This window comes from Pituophis catenifer, unplaced genomic scaffold, assembly GCF_029215685.1.
Source record: "Pituophis catenifer annectens isolate HBS135680 unplaced genomic scaffold, rPitCat1.0.hap2 SCAF_7, whole genome shotgun sequence".
NCBI lineage: Eukaryota > Metazoa > Chordata > Lepidosauria > Squamata > Colubridae > Pituophis > Pituophis catenifer.
Genome location: NW_027256887.1, coordinates 41,804,912 through 41,819,965, shown reverse-complemented (window position 1 = coordinate 41,819,965; position 15,054 = coordinate 41,804,912). Strand labels below are relative to the sequence as shown.

The window sequence follows — 15,054 nt, the reverse complement described above, 5'->3', positions numbered from 1 at the left end:
GCACAAAGCACAAATCAGCACAAAGCTTTGTGCTTTGTGCTGATTTGTTGGGCAGGTGCATCTTTTATTGGACTCTGGACAAGTGCTTGGTTCTGTGTGGCTGTCAAAGATGGCACACTAGGAGTGGGCCCAAACTTTGGGATGGAACTTTTAGGAGTAAGATGGGTGCTTTATGCATCTGCAGTACTTCATTCCGACTCTTTAAAAAGTATTGTCTTTTTATATGCAAACTAACTTGGAATTCATATGTGCTGAGAGGTCAACCACAGGTCAATAAATATAATAAAAAGGACAGCACAGGACTTAATGTAAGAGAGAGAGCAGATCAGATGTTCTGTATGCATCCCCTCCTGCATCTTGGAGCACTTTGCATTGAATGGATAGGTGTAGTAGTAGGTGTAACCCGGAAGAACCACGCCGCCTGTAAAACTGAACTCTTTTATTAATAAAGCCCGTTTAACGAAAAACTCATACGACGACACAGAGTAAGAAGAGGCCTGGTTACAAAATAGGTTTTTTTTAAAAAATACTCCCAACTTGAAAACTGCCCTGCTCCTTAAAATATTGAAGCCTGAGGCTGCAACCCACACTCACCTCCAGGGAGCGGTTCAATTTAAGCGGGCCTACTTCCAAGCTGAGGTAGAAATGCGTGGCAACGTTCTACTCGGGAAGCGACATGGAGTCGCCGTTTGCCCTTAAGCCAATTCCCTTCGGTTTTTCCTTCTGCCTCCCCGCCCCCTCGGCTTTCCCTACTCCACTGGCAGTTCCGACGCGAGGCGACGCTCGCTACCCGAAACCAGGCCGGCCACCGCCGCAAGATCTCCGGGGCTGCACCGCACTGGCGGCGAGCGCGCTGCCGCAGCCCAAGGAGCAGGAAGTTCCCGTGGCCCACCGAGCCAGGGCAGGCTGTCGTCACATGACGCAGCGCGTGGAGCCGCGCAAGCCGGCTCGACTTCGAGCATCGGCGCCCGCCGCGGAAGAGGCAAGCGGGGTGGCCGCCGCTGTTGTTATGCCCGCGCCACGGTGGACGGTGGCCTCTCCTCCTCCTCGGCTCGGCGGCCACGGCGGGTGACTTCCTCGCCATCCGTTCCATGCAGCCCCTCCACGGCGGAAGCGTTTCTGCTCCAGGGACGACGGTAGCAGCGTGAGACCTGCCTTGCCGTCGCCTTGCGCGCCTGCCCGCTTTGGATGGTGCTTCTCCTGGCCCCGTGGGTGCCGCGGCGGCGGGACTAATATGCTCACTCGGATGAGGTCTGCCATGGCCAATTTGGTGGGAGGCATCATGTCTGGCAGTTCGGGCTCGGAGCCCGGCGGGGGCTTGGATTTGCCTCCCCGCTTTCCTTACGGCAGACCCGAGTTCCTGGGGCTCTCTCAGGACGAGGTCGAGTGCTCCGCTGATCACATCGCCCGACCCATCCTCATTCTCAACAAGGAGACCAAGCGCTTGCCCTGGACCACGGGATACGCCGAGTGAGTAGCCGCTGGGGGTGGGCCGGGCCGGGCCGGGCCGGGTGGGGGTGTCTGAAGGCAGAGACGCTCCCCTGGGCCCTCGGTTTGCCATAGTAGGGCTTACGGGAGGCGCCCCGTGCATGTCGTCTTCCGGGCAGCGAGGACGCTGCAGCAGCAGAAGGGGGGAAAAGGCGACGGCCCGGTCACCGGCTTGGTGGGAAGAGGGCTGGAAGCAAAGGGGGGCGGGGCGCTACTTTTCTGAACTAAAGGCAATGCTTAACTTTTCAAATGAGAAGCGCTCAGAGCGGCTTGGAAAAAGAATCTTGCAAAAGATCTAGGAAAAACCTGCGTAATATACCAAGCCCATTTACTAAATATCAGGTTCAGTTGAAATTTCCTTCCCCACAAGTCATGGAGTAGCTATTGTATCTTTGTTTATTTCTCCTTCAGTCAGTGTGAAGCATAGCTGGTACATCAATCACTGCAGTGCTCTCCTGGCTTTGATTCATCCTTTTGAAGCAAGCCCCTTTACCTGTGTGTAGTCTTGCAACCTTGATATTCAGTTCTGTATCTATTCTTGCATGGAAGCAAGCCTCATTCTTACATTCTTAAGAAGCATATGTAATACATTAAAATGCTTACTTTTGGCATGTGGTGGGTAGTTGTTTTTGCACATATGTGCCAAGCAAATGTACAACTTATTATAGTAATATTACTGGAACCCTTAAAGAGGGAAAATACAATTAGGGGAAAAGTGAACCAAAAACAAAAAATCTTGTCATTAGACGGTTCATTTTTATAAAACTACATCATAGAGCAGTGCCCACTGTTTTGCCTTTGCTTTTGTAGAATAGCATTTAGTCCAGCAGTTGGTGTATGTGCAAGCTCCTGAATTGTTATGGGTGGATAAGATGTTCTGAGTATTGTGTGTTTGTAGGATGATTTAATATAGCTTTGTTTTCTGTTTCGATAATAGCAAAATGGTATTTAGCTAAAACAAGCCTCCAATCCCCTTTTCATGCCTGTGCTGCAATGATGATGTCCAGAGTGTTTGCCATTGATCCCTTTCATTCTCAAAATTTTCCATCTTCCCTCACACAATCCCTTGTCACTGTGGAAGGTGTCCTCCAAAGGTGGAATGAAGGAGACTACAGTCCTTTGCTGGTTTTCCTTTTCTCCATTCTTCACCTTTCTACTACATTCTTGTAAAATTATGACTTCAATTGATTATAACCTTTCCTTAAAATTAAAGTTCTAAGTTATTGCAATTGTTTTAATATGATGAGAATGAGATGCAGCTTTTCAACTGGTAGCAAATGCCTTGAAAGTCTACTGGTTTCATTTCTGGGGCTTTAGAGATTTCTGAAAGTTCAGTCAAGGAAAGACACAAGGAAGAGGCAGATAGTTTCGAATTTCATGGTTACCAAATCTGATCCATTTGATGTGCTGTATGTGCATGGTGTCTTTTGTTGAAAATTTGGAGTGCTAAATTAGTAGAAAAGATCATACTTTCTCAGTGGCTAATATAAGAGTAACATACGTAATTTGTAATAAAATATAGTAATCATTTTTTCTCGGACTATAATAGTGCAGAATGAAAAGTTCAGGAACTTTTCAAGCACATTCTTTTAAACACGATTTCTTACATTGTAGTGTTGATATAGTTTTAGAGGCTTACCTTCAAAGATCACCAATGAATGAGTAACTTGAGGCAGAGGGCTCCCTCTTATCACAGATAAAGCTGTTCAAGATGTTTGACAAAGAAAAAAAGTACAGGCAGATGTGAGGGCATTTTTATGAGGGAATCTAACTGTTCATTCAGTGGAAAAATTCCTTCATCCATATCCTTGACATATATGCAAGGAATGGCTCTATTTGACCCAGTTAGTGATAGCTCTTGAAATTGTATTAATATGGATATTGGTGTTCTGAGCGATTTCTTCAGGTATTTGCCTAAACAATTAGAGCTAAGGAATAGGCATACTAATTTTGCCCCTTTACTCTTTCTTTCTTGCATATTCAGGCATCTGAAAGAGTTCTGTACTTGTTGACTGCTTGAAGACAGAACTCATTATAATTCTGTTTATTATTGTGCAGATTTATGTTCAGTGAGTGTTCCTTTTGAACTTATTTCTTTGCATATTATAATAGATTCTGCAATAGAAATGTGTAAAATGGAAACATTTCCTCTACATATACTCAAAAGTAAGCACAGAATTCTGAACAAATACATACATAATAGGCTAACTCTATATCCAGAGAACCATTGTTCAGAAAACCTAATGCACGTACTCACCATGTTTCTATGAGTGAAAAGCCACATTCATTATTGTCAGCAAATGCATCCATTTTGTCTATTACTGCTTTATTGTTGCTCCTCACAGCACATAGTTCCAGCTTTTAAGAAAGATGATTTTCTACTGTATTGTATCCTCTGTATTACTGTCAAACTTCCATTTTTAATAGCTCTTATAATTTGAGGGCTATTAATAGTTCTCTATATCTATTTTATGCAGTCTCCGGCTCAGCAATTATAGCAAATGGATGTTCTGTTCTTTCTTCATCTTAAAGTGAATTCTTTAAAAATTGGCAACATTTATTTTGATTACACAGCTGTTTGATAAAATTGCCCAAAGATTTCTAGTTTTTTTATTTTGTGTGTTCCACTGTAATTTTCTGGCATTTTCGGTCTATTCACATTTATTGTCCACAGAACACAAAAATGTTTAATTCTGCTTTTATTATTTTTACAAATAACTCAAAGAGGTGAATATATCCAACACATCTTCCTATTTTCTCTGCAACAACTACTTGTGAGGTGGGTTGGGCTGAGAGAGTGACTGGCCCAAAGTCACCCACCAAAGGTATACATGAAATGAAAATATATATCTCTTTAGAGTCTGCACTACTTGTACGGTATGTACAAGATAAGCTGCCAGTTCTGTAACAGATGAGTATTGTTACAGGAAAAAAAGTCAATTGCTTTCATTCAAAGACATAACATTTTAAAGCTACATTTCATCATGTAGTCAATATAAATATTGAATTTCTCATTAATATTTTTGTGGAAGCACAACCCCTATTTTATTTATTGCCTCCTCAGGTATAAATTTCATTCGGTATTAGTAGATTCATACTAGTAATGTCATCCTTCTCTTACAATCAGAAGAATTTAGAACAGTGGTTCTCAACCTTCCTAATGCCACGACCCTTTAATACAGTTCCTCATGTTGTGGTGACCCCCAACCAGGGGTGGGTTCTAAATTTTTTTACTACCGGTTCTGTAGGTGTGGCTGATTTTGTGGGCGTGGCTTGGAGGTCATGTGACAGAGTGGGCGTGGCTAGCTGGTCATGTGACCGGGTGGCCATGGCTATGTGTATAGGGACTACTCAGAGAGCTGAAAAAAGTCATTTCTCACAGGTTCTCGTACTTTTGACTGGTCCTCACACTTATGACCATCCTCACATTTATGCCTGTGCAGCATTCTTAACAACCATGTCACTCATTTCACAACTGCTTCTCTTCACCATGGTGACAAGATAGGGCAAAAACATAAAATGTGAGGACAGTCGTAAGTTCGAGGACTGGCCAAAAGTGCGAGGACCAGTCAAAAATAACTTTTTCAGCCCTCTGAGTAGTCCATATGCACAAAAGGACTACCCAGAGGGCTGAAAAAAGTGATTTCTGACAGGTCCTCACACTTTTGACCGGTCTTCACACTTATGACTGGTCATCATTTATGCCCATTGTAGCATTCTTAACAACCATGTCACTCATTTCACAACTGCTTCTCTTCGCCATGGTGACAAGATAGGGCAAAAACGTAAAATGTGAGGACAGTCGTAAGTTCGAGGACTGGTCAAAAGTGTGAGGACCAGTCAGAAATAACTTTTTCAGCCCTCTGAGTAGTCCATATGCATAAAAGGATACAGCAATAGAGAGGGATGAAGGAAGGGAAGGGAAATTAGAGTAGGAGTGAGGGTAAGAGAGGGAGGAAGAGAGGAAGAGAAGGAGAAAGGAAGAGGAAGTAGGGAGGAGAAGAAGAGGGGGAGGAGGAAGAGAAAGTAAGAAGGAAAGAAAAGAAGAGAGGTGGTAGGTTTGAGGAGAAAGATTGCTGTACAATAAAAAAGATGAAAGGGAAGAAAGCCAACCCCAAACAAATATAAAGATACTAAGATAAAGAATGAATTGTTAAACTTTAAAGAATAAAAGAGAACAAATATGAATAAATAACAATAATTAGAAACACACATACAAACATACAATGTATTTTCTTTGAACAGAGTATTTGGCCGGTTCACAAATTTAAACAGTGTTTAGTCATTTCAATTAAATTTACAATTTCTATATTTCCTTTTTGCCATATTTATTCCTCATCTATTTTTGTAAAAAAACAATATTACCCTTCATCCTCATCTCTAATCTTAATCAAATTCAATTTTTCCCTTCTATTCTATATTATACCCCTTCCCATTGTCATCTATTTTTATATCCATCCTCATATTGATTAATTATGTAATATTACAGTTGTTTAATATAAATTCAACATTTTAATATAAATCAGTTATATAACTATCTTTTTTGTATATTAATCAATATGAAGATGAATATTTCAATTATTTCCATGCAATCCAATTTCTTACAAATCAATTAATTATATTTACCAATAATAATAAACCAAATAATTTCCCCCATATATTCCTCCAAACCACAACTTAACCATTTCTGCTTTCAACACAATATACAATTAATAGTATCTCAATTATTACAATTCCCTAGTTAAATAGAGCTTTTTTTCTTTTGTGTTTTAAAATCTTGAACTCTCCTCTTTTGCCCTAAATTTCCCATTGTTTGCACCTACCTTTTTTGGTGAGGAAAAAGAAAAGAAATCTGCCTGCCTTAATTTTCCAACGTTGCAGCAACAGCAAAGCAGTTTCAGTTTCGTTTTTCAGCATAGCTAGGGGAAAAAAAAATCTGCTCCAGCAAGCAGCAAGCCCTGAGCAAAACAGCTGAGAGCAAATCAGCTGAGGGTCAGGAGCCGATCTAATCAAGGGCTAATTAGCCTATGCTGAAGCTCCGTGGGCCAATAAAATTACAAAAAAACACCGAACCATTTGTTAAATTGCTGGCTCGCCCGCCCCTCACCCACCACTATTTATTGGCAATAAATAGTGGTGCAGAGGGGCGGGCGAGCCAGCGATTTAACAAAGCCCTGCGGCAAGAATTTAAACAGTTTTTTTTCCTCTAGCCATCAGCTGGGACTCAGGAGGCAGCAATAGATTGGGAGTGGGCGGAGTAAGCGAACGGCCGGCGATCCAACAGAGCAGAGAAGAGGGTTAGTGAAGGCGTGGGGGGGTGAGAGAGGGCTTTGGCGACCCCTGTGAAATGGCCGTTCGACCCCCAAAGGGGTCGCGACCCCCAGGTTGAGAACCGCTGATTTAGAAGAATCAGAAGAAATATCAGAAGAAGAAGAATCCAACCATTCTTAAGTTTTTCTAGAATCTAGACTGTGTATTGTCAAACTCTGATTCTCATCTGCTGCTTAGCTACAACTCCCATTATTGACTGTATTGGTTGAGGGTGATAAGAATTGTATCCAACCACATCTGGAGAATGATATTATTGTTATTTGGACAATGAAGCTCTTTAATTGTGCTTTTCTTATGTCATGTTTTCTCCCTCATCAAATACACCTAATTTCTCTGCATTTTATTTTTAAAATGTAGAAGGCAGCTGGATTATTTGCTTTGCCATGGATAACAGTAAGGAATCAATTGTTTAATCACATTTGCTGACATACCAGAAATGTGGACTTGCGACAGGCAGCTGTCACAGGCAGCTCTTTTTTTTCACCATATTTTCTGAGGCTGAAAACTTTATGATGTCATTGAAATTAGAGGTGACTTATTTTTAGGGGAATTCATGGGCAAGTGCATTCTGTTTTTGGGAGGTAATGTTTTGATTAGGACTATTAAGATAGGGCTACTTTGCTTCACTTTTAAAAAACCTTGTTGCATTAAGCAGGAGAGCTAATGCCCGCTCCCTTTTCTTTATTTTTGTCTTTAATACTGATGTTTAAACTGATTTTAACTATAAAGATTTGAAATATATGCATTTTTATAAGTGATCCTCTTATATACTATGATTTATGCTCTAATTGGTTCAGGATATGTTTTTTGTTTACCATAATGAGACATTAAAATCTGCCCAAATTGTTTGTGTGTTTTTAAAGGTTTGTTTAGTAGTCCACTGAGGGGACTACGTTGCTTTGCACTAAGCTGAACTGAACTGTGAGTTGTTCACATATGGCTAGATCTTCCATCTGTTGAGAATGGAAGAGTTTATGTAAGTGCAGTTGGTGAATTTGGTGCACTCAGAACGGCTTTTAATTGGCTGTTTTCCAAAATGCTAAGAAAACCAATTTAATGCCATATCACTAAGGATAGGACAAGAAGTAATCAATGTAAATCATAGGAAGAAGGATGCAGCTTCCTTGAAAGTATTGCGTTTTAAGAATGGGTAGTAAGAGATTCAGCCATAAATTGTAGTGTTTATATATAAAACTGATGCTTACAATGGGTGATTGTTTGCTAAGAACCTGTTTGACAAAACAGCTTGCTTAGTAAGGGTTCTTCCTGGATTTGCCAACAAACATTTGGCTTTAGAGAATTTTACAATAATAAAACAACAGACAATTCAGAATAGCCTTTATTTTCTGTTGTAAAGTTAATCCATTTTATGCACAGATCTGGGGAAAGTATAGAATTCATGCACACTAAGTTGCTTGGGGAGTTAGCAACTAACGATGACTAAACTGTTAAACCATGGTTGATTTGAGACTTGTATTCTCTTCATGTACTTGACCATATTGGTTTGGCTTCATATCTTCCAAAAGATACATAGTTTGTGAATAGATGCAGTATAATTGTTGAAGTATCATTTTAGGTGTAATAACCAAATAATTTATCTAATTGGAGACAGATTTTTGACACAAATATATGGTTAATTTAATTAAGTGGGTTTTAGAACTTTTTCTGGCTTTATTATTTAAGGGATTCTTAAAGGAGTTACACAACCCGTTTCAGTACTTAATAAATAATTTTGAAGAATTTGGACATGTATTAATGTAAATCTATATCTTTGACAGCAGAAACACATTTTTTCCACTGTATAATCTACTTGGATACAATTTCCTGTACACCATTGTTAAAAACCTCTGTATAAGTACAGTAATTTAATCAAGTTTGTTAAAAAAAAACTAAACACAGAATCTTTGGTGCATGTTTTTTGTTTGCCAATCATGATAGTTTTTAGATTGTCAAAGGAATTTCATTGTTATTGTCTTTATTTTTTGCATTTCCTCCAAAAGCTCACCATGACTTTTATGGAAATATTTATTTTATCATTATAGCAACCAACCTCATGTGTAAGTTTCCATGGCTGAATGTGGACTTATCCTGAGTCTCTATAGTCCTAATTCATCATCTCAACCACTACACTACCTTGAGCCCTTTCCAAGGAAAACTATGTATTTTCTGGATAATTTATAGTTTCCATCATTTTACTCTCATTGATTATACATGAGTATTATACAAAGAGTATTATACATACTCTTTGTGAAAAGCTTTAGCATATATAATTTGTATTTTACCAGAACCTGGTTCTTTCCTAGATAGCATGTTTGTTTTACACACAAGACCTCTTTATACTTGGAGCTGTCCTTGAAGATTAAACAAAATTATGTGTCTCTATTGGACAGTTTCCTTACTGTCAAAATTTTGTTGTAGGGGCTGCATTGACTGTTGATATGCTTCCATGTACAATTCAAAGTGTTGTTTATTGCCTATAAAGTTCTATCTCACTCAATGCCTGGGTATCTATGAGACCATCTAGCCAAGATAAGCTTTGCCTGTTGACACTGAGTGAACAGAAAATGTCTGTTGATGATCTCCAGCTACTAAGAGATAAGAGGGGAGGGCACCTGAAAATGGGCATTTTCTGTGGTGGCTTCTCTTCTCTGAAACAACAAAGGTGCCCCCCATTTTCATGACCACCAGGTATTTTATAAAAACTTTACTGTTCTAATAAGTCTTTGGAATTTGACTTTCTATTGGTTCCAGGTGCAAATGCTGCTCCTATAATAATTATTATTATATAAGATTATTCTTTGGTTTTGTTACACATACTGCATTGTTTAATTGGCTGTATTGTTGGTGCTGTCTAAAGTGTCTTATAATCTATCTTTAAGAGATTTCCTCAATGTGTTGTTTTCCAGATAGGTTGAAGATTAATTCTCATGATCTGTGAGTTGACCATGCTGGAGAAGTTTGGTCGTCTATAAGTGGTCAGATATATTTCAGCCCATATCATTTTATACCTTTTTTTCCCATAATGCCATTTTTATTTTTGTTTTTAAATCTATGGATTAAAAAAACTCAGAAACTTACAATGTAATGAATAATTTCTTCAGAATAATCTTTATATCATATTTAATATATTTAAATTGCCAGAAAAATCTCCTGAATCAAGAAGTTCTGTAAACATTCCTAAAGTTACATAAAAAGAATAGATGGCATTTTATTATGTGTGCTTTGTGTTGCAGAATTGTTTTTGTTAGGATGATGATTCTTGGCAATTCCACAGATGTGGAACTAGTCTGGGCATTGCATCTTGCACAGGATCTTTTAGCAACGTTCTGTTTGTTGAGCTTTTTAGAATTATGAAGGCTGCTTTATCTTGATGTGCAGTACAAGAAAGAAAATTCATTTCTACCTTACCTTCCTGTAATATTTTTATTTCTGTCCCACTGTCAGCATGCTTTAACCTTTCTTTTCTCCCTCCTCAATGATATTGCTTATACTATATGCTCCAGTTGTCATTATAGATTCATAACTTTGATATTAATTATTGCTACTTCTCTGTGTTGCTAATGATTGCTGAGTTACATGATTTGTCACCGTAAACAAAATTACAGCCAAATGAGACATTATCTTTTGAGACTAGCATATTTTAAAAAATAATCTGACATCTCTTATTGAGGTGTTATTGTCAAGGGAAGCTTAAGAGAGCTTTCTCATTTGTTTTATAAAGTTAAATCCATGCTGTTTAAGAGCTTAGCATTATGCCTTTCTTTTTTCATCCTAGATGGTTGTTGAAAAAAAAAATAACAGCTGCTATTTTACCAAGCTAGGGATCTGGAAACTAAATCTGCTTTTAAAGTCTACCCACTAGAGTTTACAAAACAGCACCTGTTGGGTCAAAAGCCCTATTTAAGATGAAGATCTTAAGTATGAAGAGCTTCTCTTCACACTAAAGCATGATTCTAATTAACATTTTTAATAGGGATGTTTGTTATGCAGGTGTACTATTAGAAATCAGGGTTGTTGATAGTTGACAGAAAAGAGAGAAATCTAATAAAAGGAACTCCTCCTAATCAAACTTGGGACTTTCCTAAGTCACTAACCTGTTTCCATGATGGTAAATAAGATGTTTATAGAGCGTGCAGGTGATGAATACAGTAGCCTTTTATCATTGCATGTAATCCTGGAGTATCACAAACAGTACAATAGTCTTTCTTGAAGTTACCATTGATAACTTTATCTGTATGTTCATTGAATCCCCTTTAAGACAATTTGTTGCTGTTACTGTAACTTTAATTATATCTGATGGGGGTCTTGGGCCACAGTGAATTTCAGAGTAAGCAAAAACTAAATGTACATCCTAAATGTACATCCTTTGAAATAAATTCTGCTGATCAAAATAATATTGGGCAGCATGGCAGTTTACTTTTCATACAAGAAGTAGAATTCAAATTATAGTAAAGAAAAACCTCCCCAAAATTGTTTCCAGACAAAAATGTTATTCAGATATTTTATGTACAAGTTAGACAAGAATAGATTTCTTTAAAAATACATTTGATTATTTTTGAGCTAGTTCAGACATATCCATGAATAAACTGGCTGTCAGTAAGAGGATACAGAACAAATTAAAAGAAGATGATTTCTGTCCAGATAAGAGAGCTAAGAGTTGCTGTTGTTTATCCAGTCTACAGAAGTTGAATCTGCTGATCCTTTTGCAGTTCTGCAAAGTGATTAACCACTGCTTCAAGGTCAAAGAAGGGCTCTAGAGAGTATAGCAGTGCTATTTAGATGCATCTAGCTAGGTCTTAATTTGGCACGAAATTATCCACTCAGAGCCTGAAGTTGATGGCAGTTGGCAACAGTAATAGGTCATAATTCAGTTCACTTGAATTAAATTAAATTCAGTATATTGATTGAAATATATTTTCAGTTATTACAATAAATTGATTCATTGTGACACTTTTTACTTCTCTCTTATTTGCTACCCTAAAATAGACAATTGTGCTTCAGATCTATCCATCATTATTGGTCCATCTTGCAAATTAGAGTTTTTCTGAATTAAGAAAGAAACATCAATGGATTGGATCCATTGATCCATTTAAAACATGAGATTTGTCTGTAAATTGTTCTTTAAATGCATGTTAAGCCTAAGATAATTTAATTTTGTTTTAATGTATTTTAATATTCGTATTGTGTGTTTTTAATTCTGGCTGTTCACCGCCCCGAGTCCTTCGGGAGAGGGGGCGGTATAAAAATTTAATAAATAAATAAATAAATAAATAAATAAATAAATAAATAAAAACTTCTGTTGTTCATTTTAACTTCTGTTTTTGGAATATATTTTCTCTGTGTTCAGCAAGAATTTAATGTTGAATTTTGGGGAATTTAACAGATTCTTTCTTCCCCCCTTCCTCCCTTGCATTTTGAATAAATTTTGTTCAGCAGTAGTCTTTATATTATAAATTTTGTTGAACTTCTCCTCACAATCACTGTTTTTTGGCAGAGTTAATGAGGAAGCAACCTTGAACTCTATAGGTAGTTTGATACCACTCTAAGTCCAGGAAGCACTTCATTAAAAAGTCACAGACAAAACAGAAAGCAGAAGCCTTGGTTTAAAATATCACATGTTTATGTACTTTCCTTCTTAAAATTAATTATTTTGAAACTGGAAATATTTAATTTGCAAAACTATTCGATAAAACTTTGTTGTAAGCCCAAAGATTTCTATATATTTTCTTTGAGCTGCTTTCCACTGTCATGTTCAGACAATTTTGGTTTGTTACTTTTACATTCATTGTCCACAGAAGGCAAATACGTTTAATGTCATTAGTTATCGGTATTTATTAACTCCATTTTTCAAAATATTTCAGCTTGCCAGGATACTCTGGCATATCTTTAGTGACTGTGTTGGAAAAGCAGAAATTCAAGAGTAACCCTGAGTGAGAATCAACAGACAATCTCAGGAAATCACAACAAACCCAATAGTTTCTTAGTACATTACAACTATTAATTGGTGAGGTACTAGTAATTTGTCTCATATGTAACCTTCATCTGCATAACACCCTTCCCTTCTTCCTCACCTGAACCCAATGTAAACATCAGTCTTACATCAGTCATCACCTGCACATCTGTTGAAGCAAATTGCATAGCTTATGCTTTTTAACAATGCTTATGCTGTTTAATAAAATTGATTAGTTGAAAGGTGCTATCAAACTTCTCCTAATTTTTGCCAACATGGACTAACATAGCTCTTCTCCAGCAACAATCTGCAACTGCAATCATAGACCTCTTTTACATTTGGTATAATAAAAGTACTATATGGAACATAAAGCAATATCTATCCGATTTTAGAATACCCTTGCCTTTATATTTACTGCAGAATTTGATTCATTGCTAATTTCATGTATGAGCAGTTGCATTAAAGTGTTGATTAATTTATTTATATCCTGCTTTTATTATTTTTATAAATTACTCAGGGAGGCAAACACTCCTTTCTCCTATTTCCTCCACAACAACAACCTTGTGAGCTGAATTGGGCAGAGAGAGAATAATTACCTCAAAGTCACCCACCTGGCTTTCATGCCTAAAACTGGAATAGAACTCACAATCTCCTGATTCTCCATTGAGAATGGAGACAGCAGCTAGTGTGGGTAGTGCTCGTCCAATCAGACTGAAGGACTGAGTCTGCCAATAATTATTAGTCTCGCCCTTGTTGCCGGGCAGGCCAGCTTTTGACTCAGTCCTTCAGTGGACGGGCGTGCGGGTCTTAGCTCTGTGCTTTTTTCTACTTATATATTCTCCTGCGTTTTGGAATTTGGTGTTTGACTCGGATTTCTCTGCGGTGACTTACCAACTCCTCCTGGAACAACTTCAGCAACTTATTGAGGCAGCGGTGCAAAAATCCTTGGCGGCAGCGTGCCGTTCTTCTGATGGGCTTGGTTCGACTCGTTCGGTCACTTCAGTTTCTCTGGAGCGGGAAGTCCAGGAGTGTGCACAGTTGGACCGGGCACCCGACTCTCCTACTTGTTCTCACTCAAGCCGCCCATCGGTTCTAACGGAGGCAGATTACAGTGATTCTGGGCTGTCGGAAGATGATAATCTTTCACCGGATCAACCAGCCTTCACCGGACTCTTTCCACAGTCGTTGTTTAGGTCCTTGCTTTTCAAGGCCGTTAATACAGTCCGTTTGTCTTCGCCTAACGCTGACCCGGCCCCTGCCTCTTCCTCTTCCTCTTCTGCTTCTGTGACCTTAGAGCCCATGTTTGCAGAGCCTTCAAGGCCAATGACTTCAATCCCTACTCCTCCCCTCTTCCTGGATGTAGTGAAACGACAGTGGACTTCTCCGGGATCTGCACCGCTCCCGTTCTCTAATGATCGTAAGAACTTTCAGGTGGCCTAGGACTTAGATTCTCTTCCGCGAATCCCGTCAGTAGACCCTCCTGTCGCCGCCTTGTTGCCTAACGCCGGTGTTCCCAGGGATCCGGAGGAGGGTCTTCGACCTGAGGAATGACGGTTGGACTTGGTTCTTCAGACGGTTGGACTTGGTTCTTCATCTGAGTTCAGCTTGGGCGATTAGGGCGGCAACCACAGCGTCCTTCAATCGCACAACCCTCTTGTGGTTGCGTCAACTGCAGGACAAGTTGTCTCCCGGGGACTCCTGTGCCAGACAGGACTTGAACAAGATCGTGGCCGCATTGCAGTTTTCGGCGGATTCCACCCTGAATGCCGCCCGTTTTGCTTCCAAGGATCTGGCTTCTTCCATTGCGGCTCGCCGTTTAGTCTGGCTCCGCCACTGGCAGGCAGATGCCCGTCATAAGTGGCGTCTCGCATCTATCCCTTTCGGGGGGTCCCGTCTCTTTGGTGACGCTTTAGACCCCTTCCTTACTGAAACCAAGGACAAGAGGAAGGTGTTGGCTACGGTGTACCGTAGGGGGGAGTCTCACTTCTCCCCTTATCCGCCTCGCTCACAGCTTCGAGGTCCTGACACTGGGGGGTCCGCTTCCTTTTCTTCCCCTAGACTGTTTAATCAATTTAACAGGCAAAGGGGTTCTCAGGATAGGTCCTTACGGGGAAAGCCATTTGTTTCTAGACGGCCCTTTTGAGGGGGAGAGGGTCGTTCCTATTGGCGCCGTCGTTGATTGCATTCCCAGCCCTCTCATAGGTGGTAGATTGGCCCTCTTTGCCGCCATTTGGGAGCGGTCCACCTCAGACAAGTGGGTCCAGGCCACCTTTCAATCAGGGCTG

The 15,054-nt window shown here is 39.5% G+C and overlaps 1 protein-coding gene across 1 annotated transcript in view; it reads left to right on the top strand.

Moving 5' to 3' along the window:
• The first annotated feature begins 1,091 nt into the window (after positions 1-1,091).
• Positions 1,092-15,054, top strand: part of PPM1H (protein phosphatase, Mg2+/Mn2+ dependent 1H) — a 105,404-nt gene continuing 91,441 nt past the window's right edge. The window contains exon 1 of the mRNA XM_070946659.1: positions 1,092-1,470. Coding sequence (XP_070802760.1) covers positions 1,235-1,470 — 236 coding nt within the window. The 5' untranslated portion in view covers positions 1,092-1,234. The remainder of the gene's footprint in view (positions 1,471-15,054) is intronic.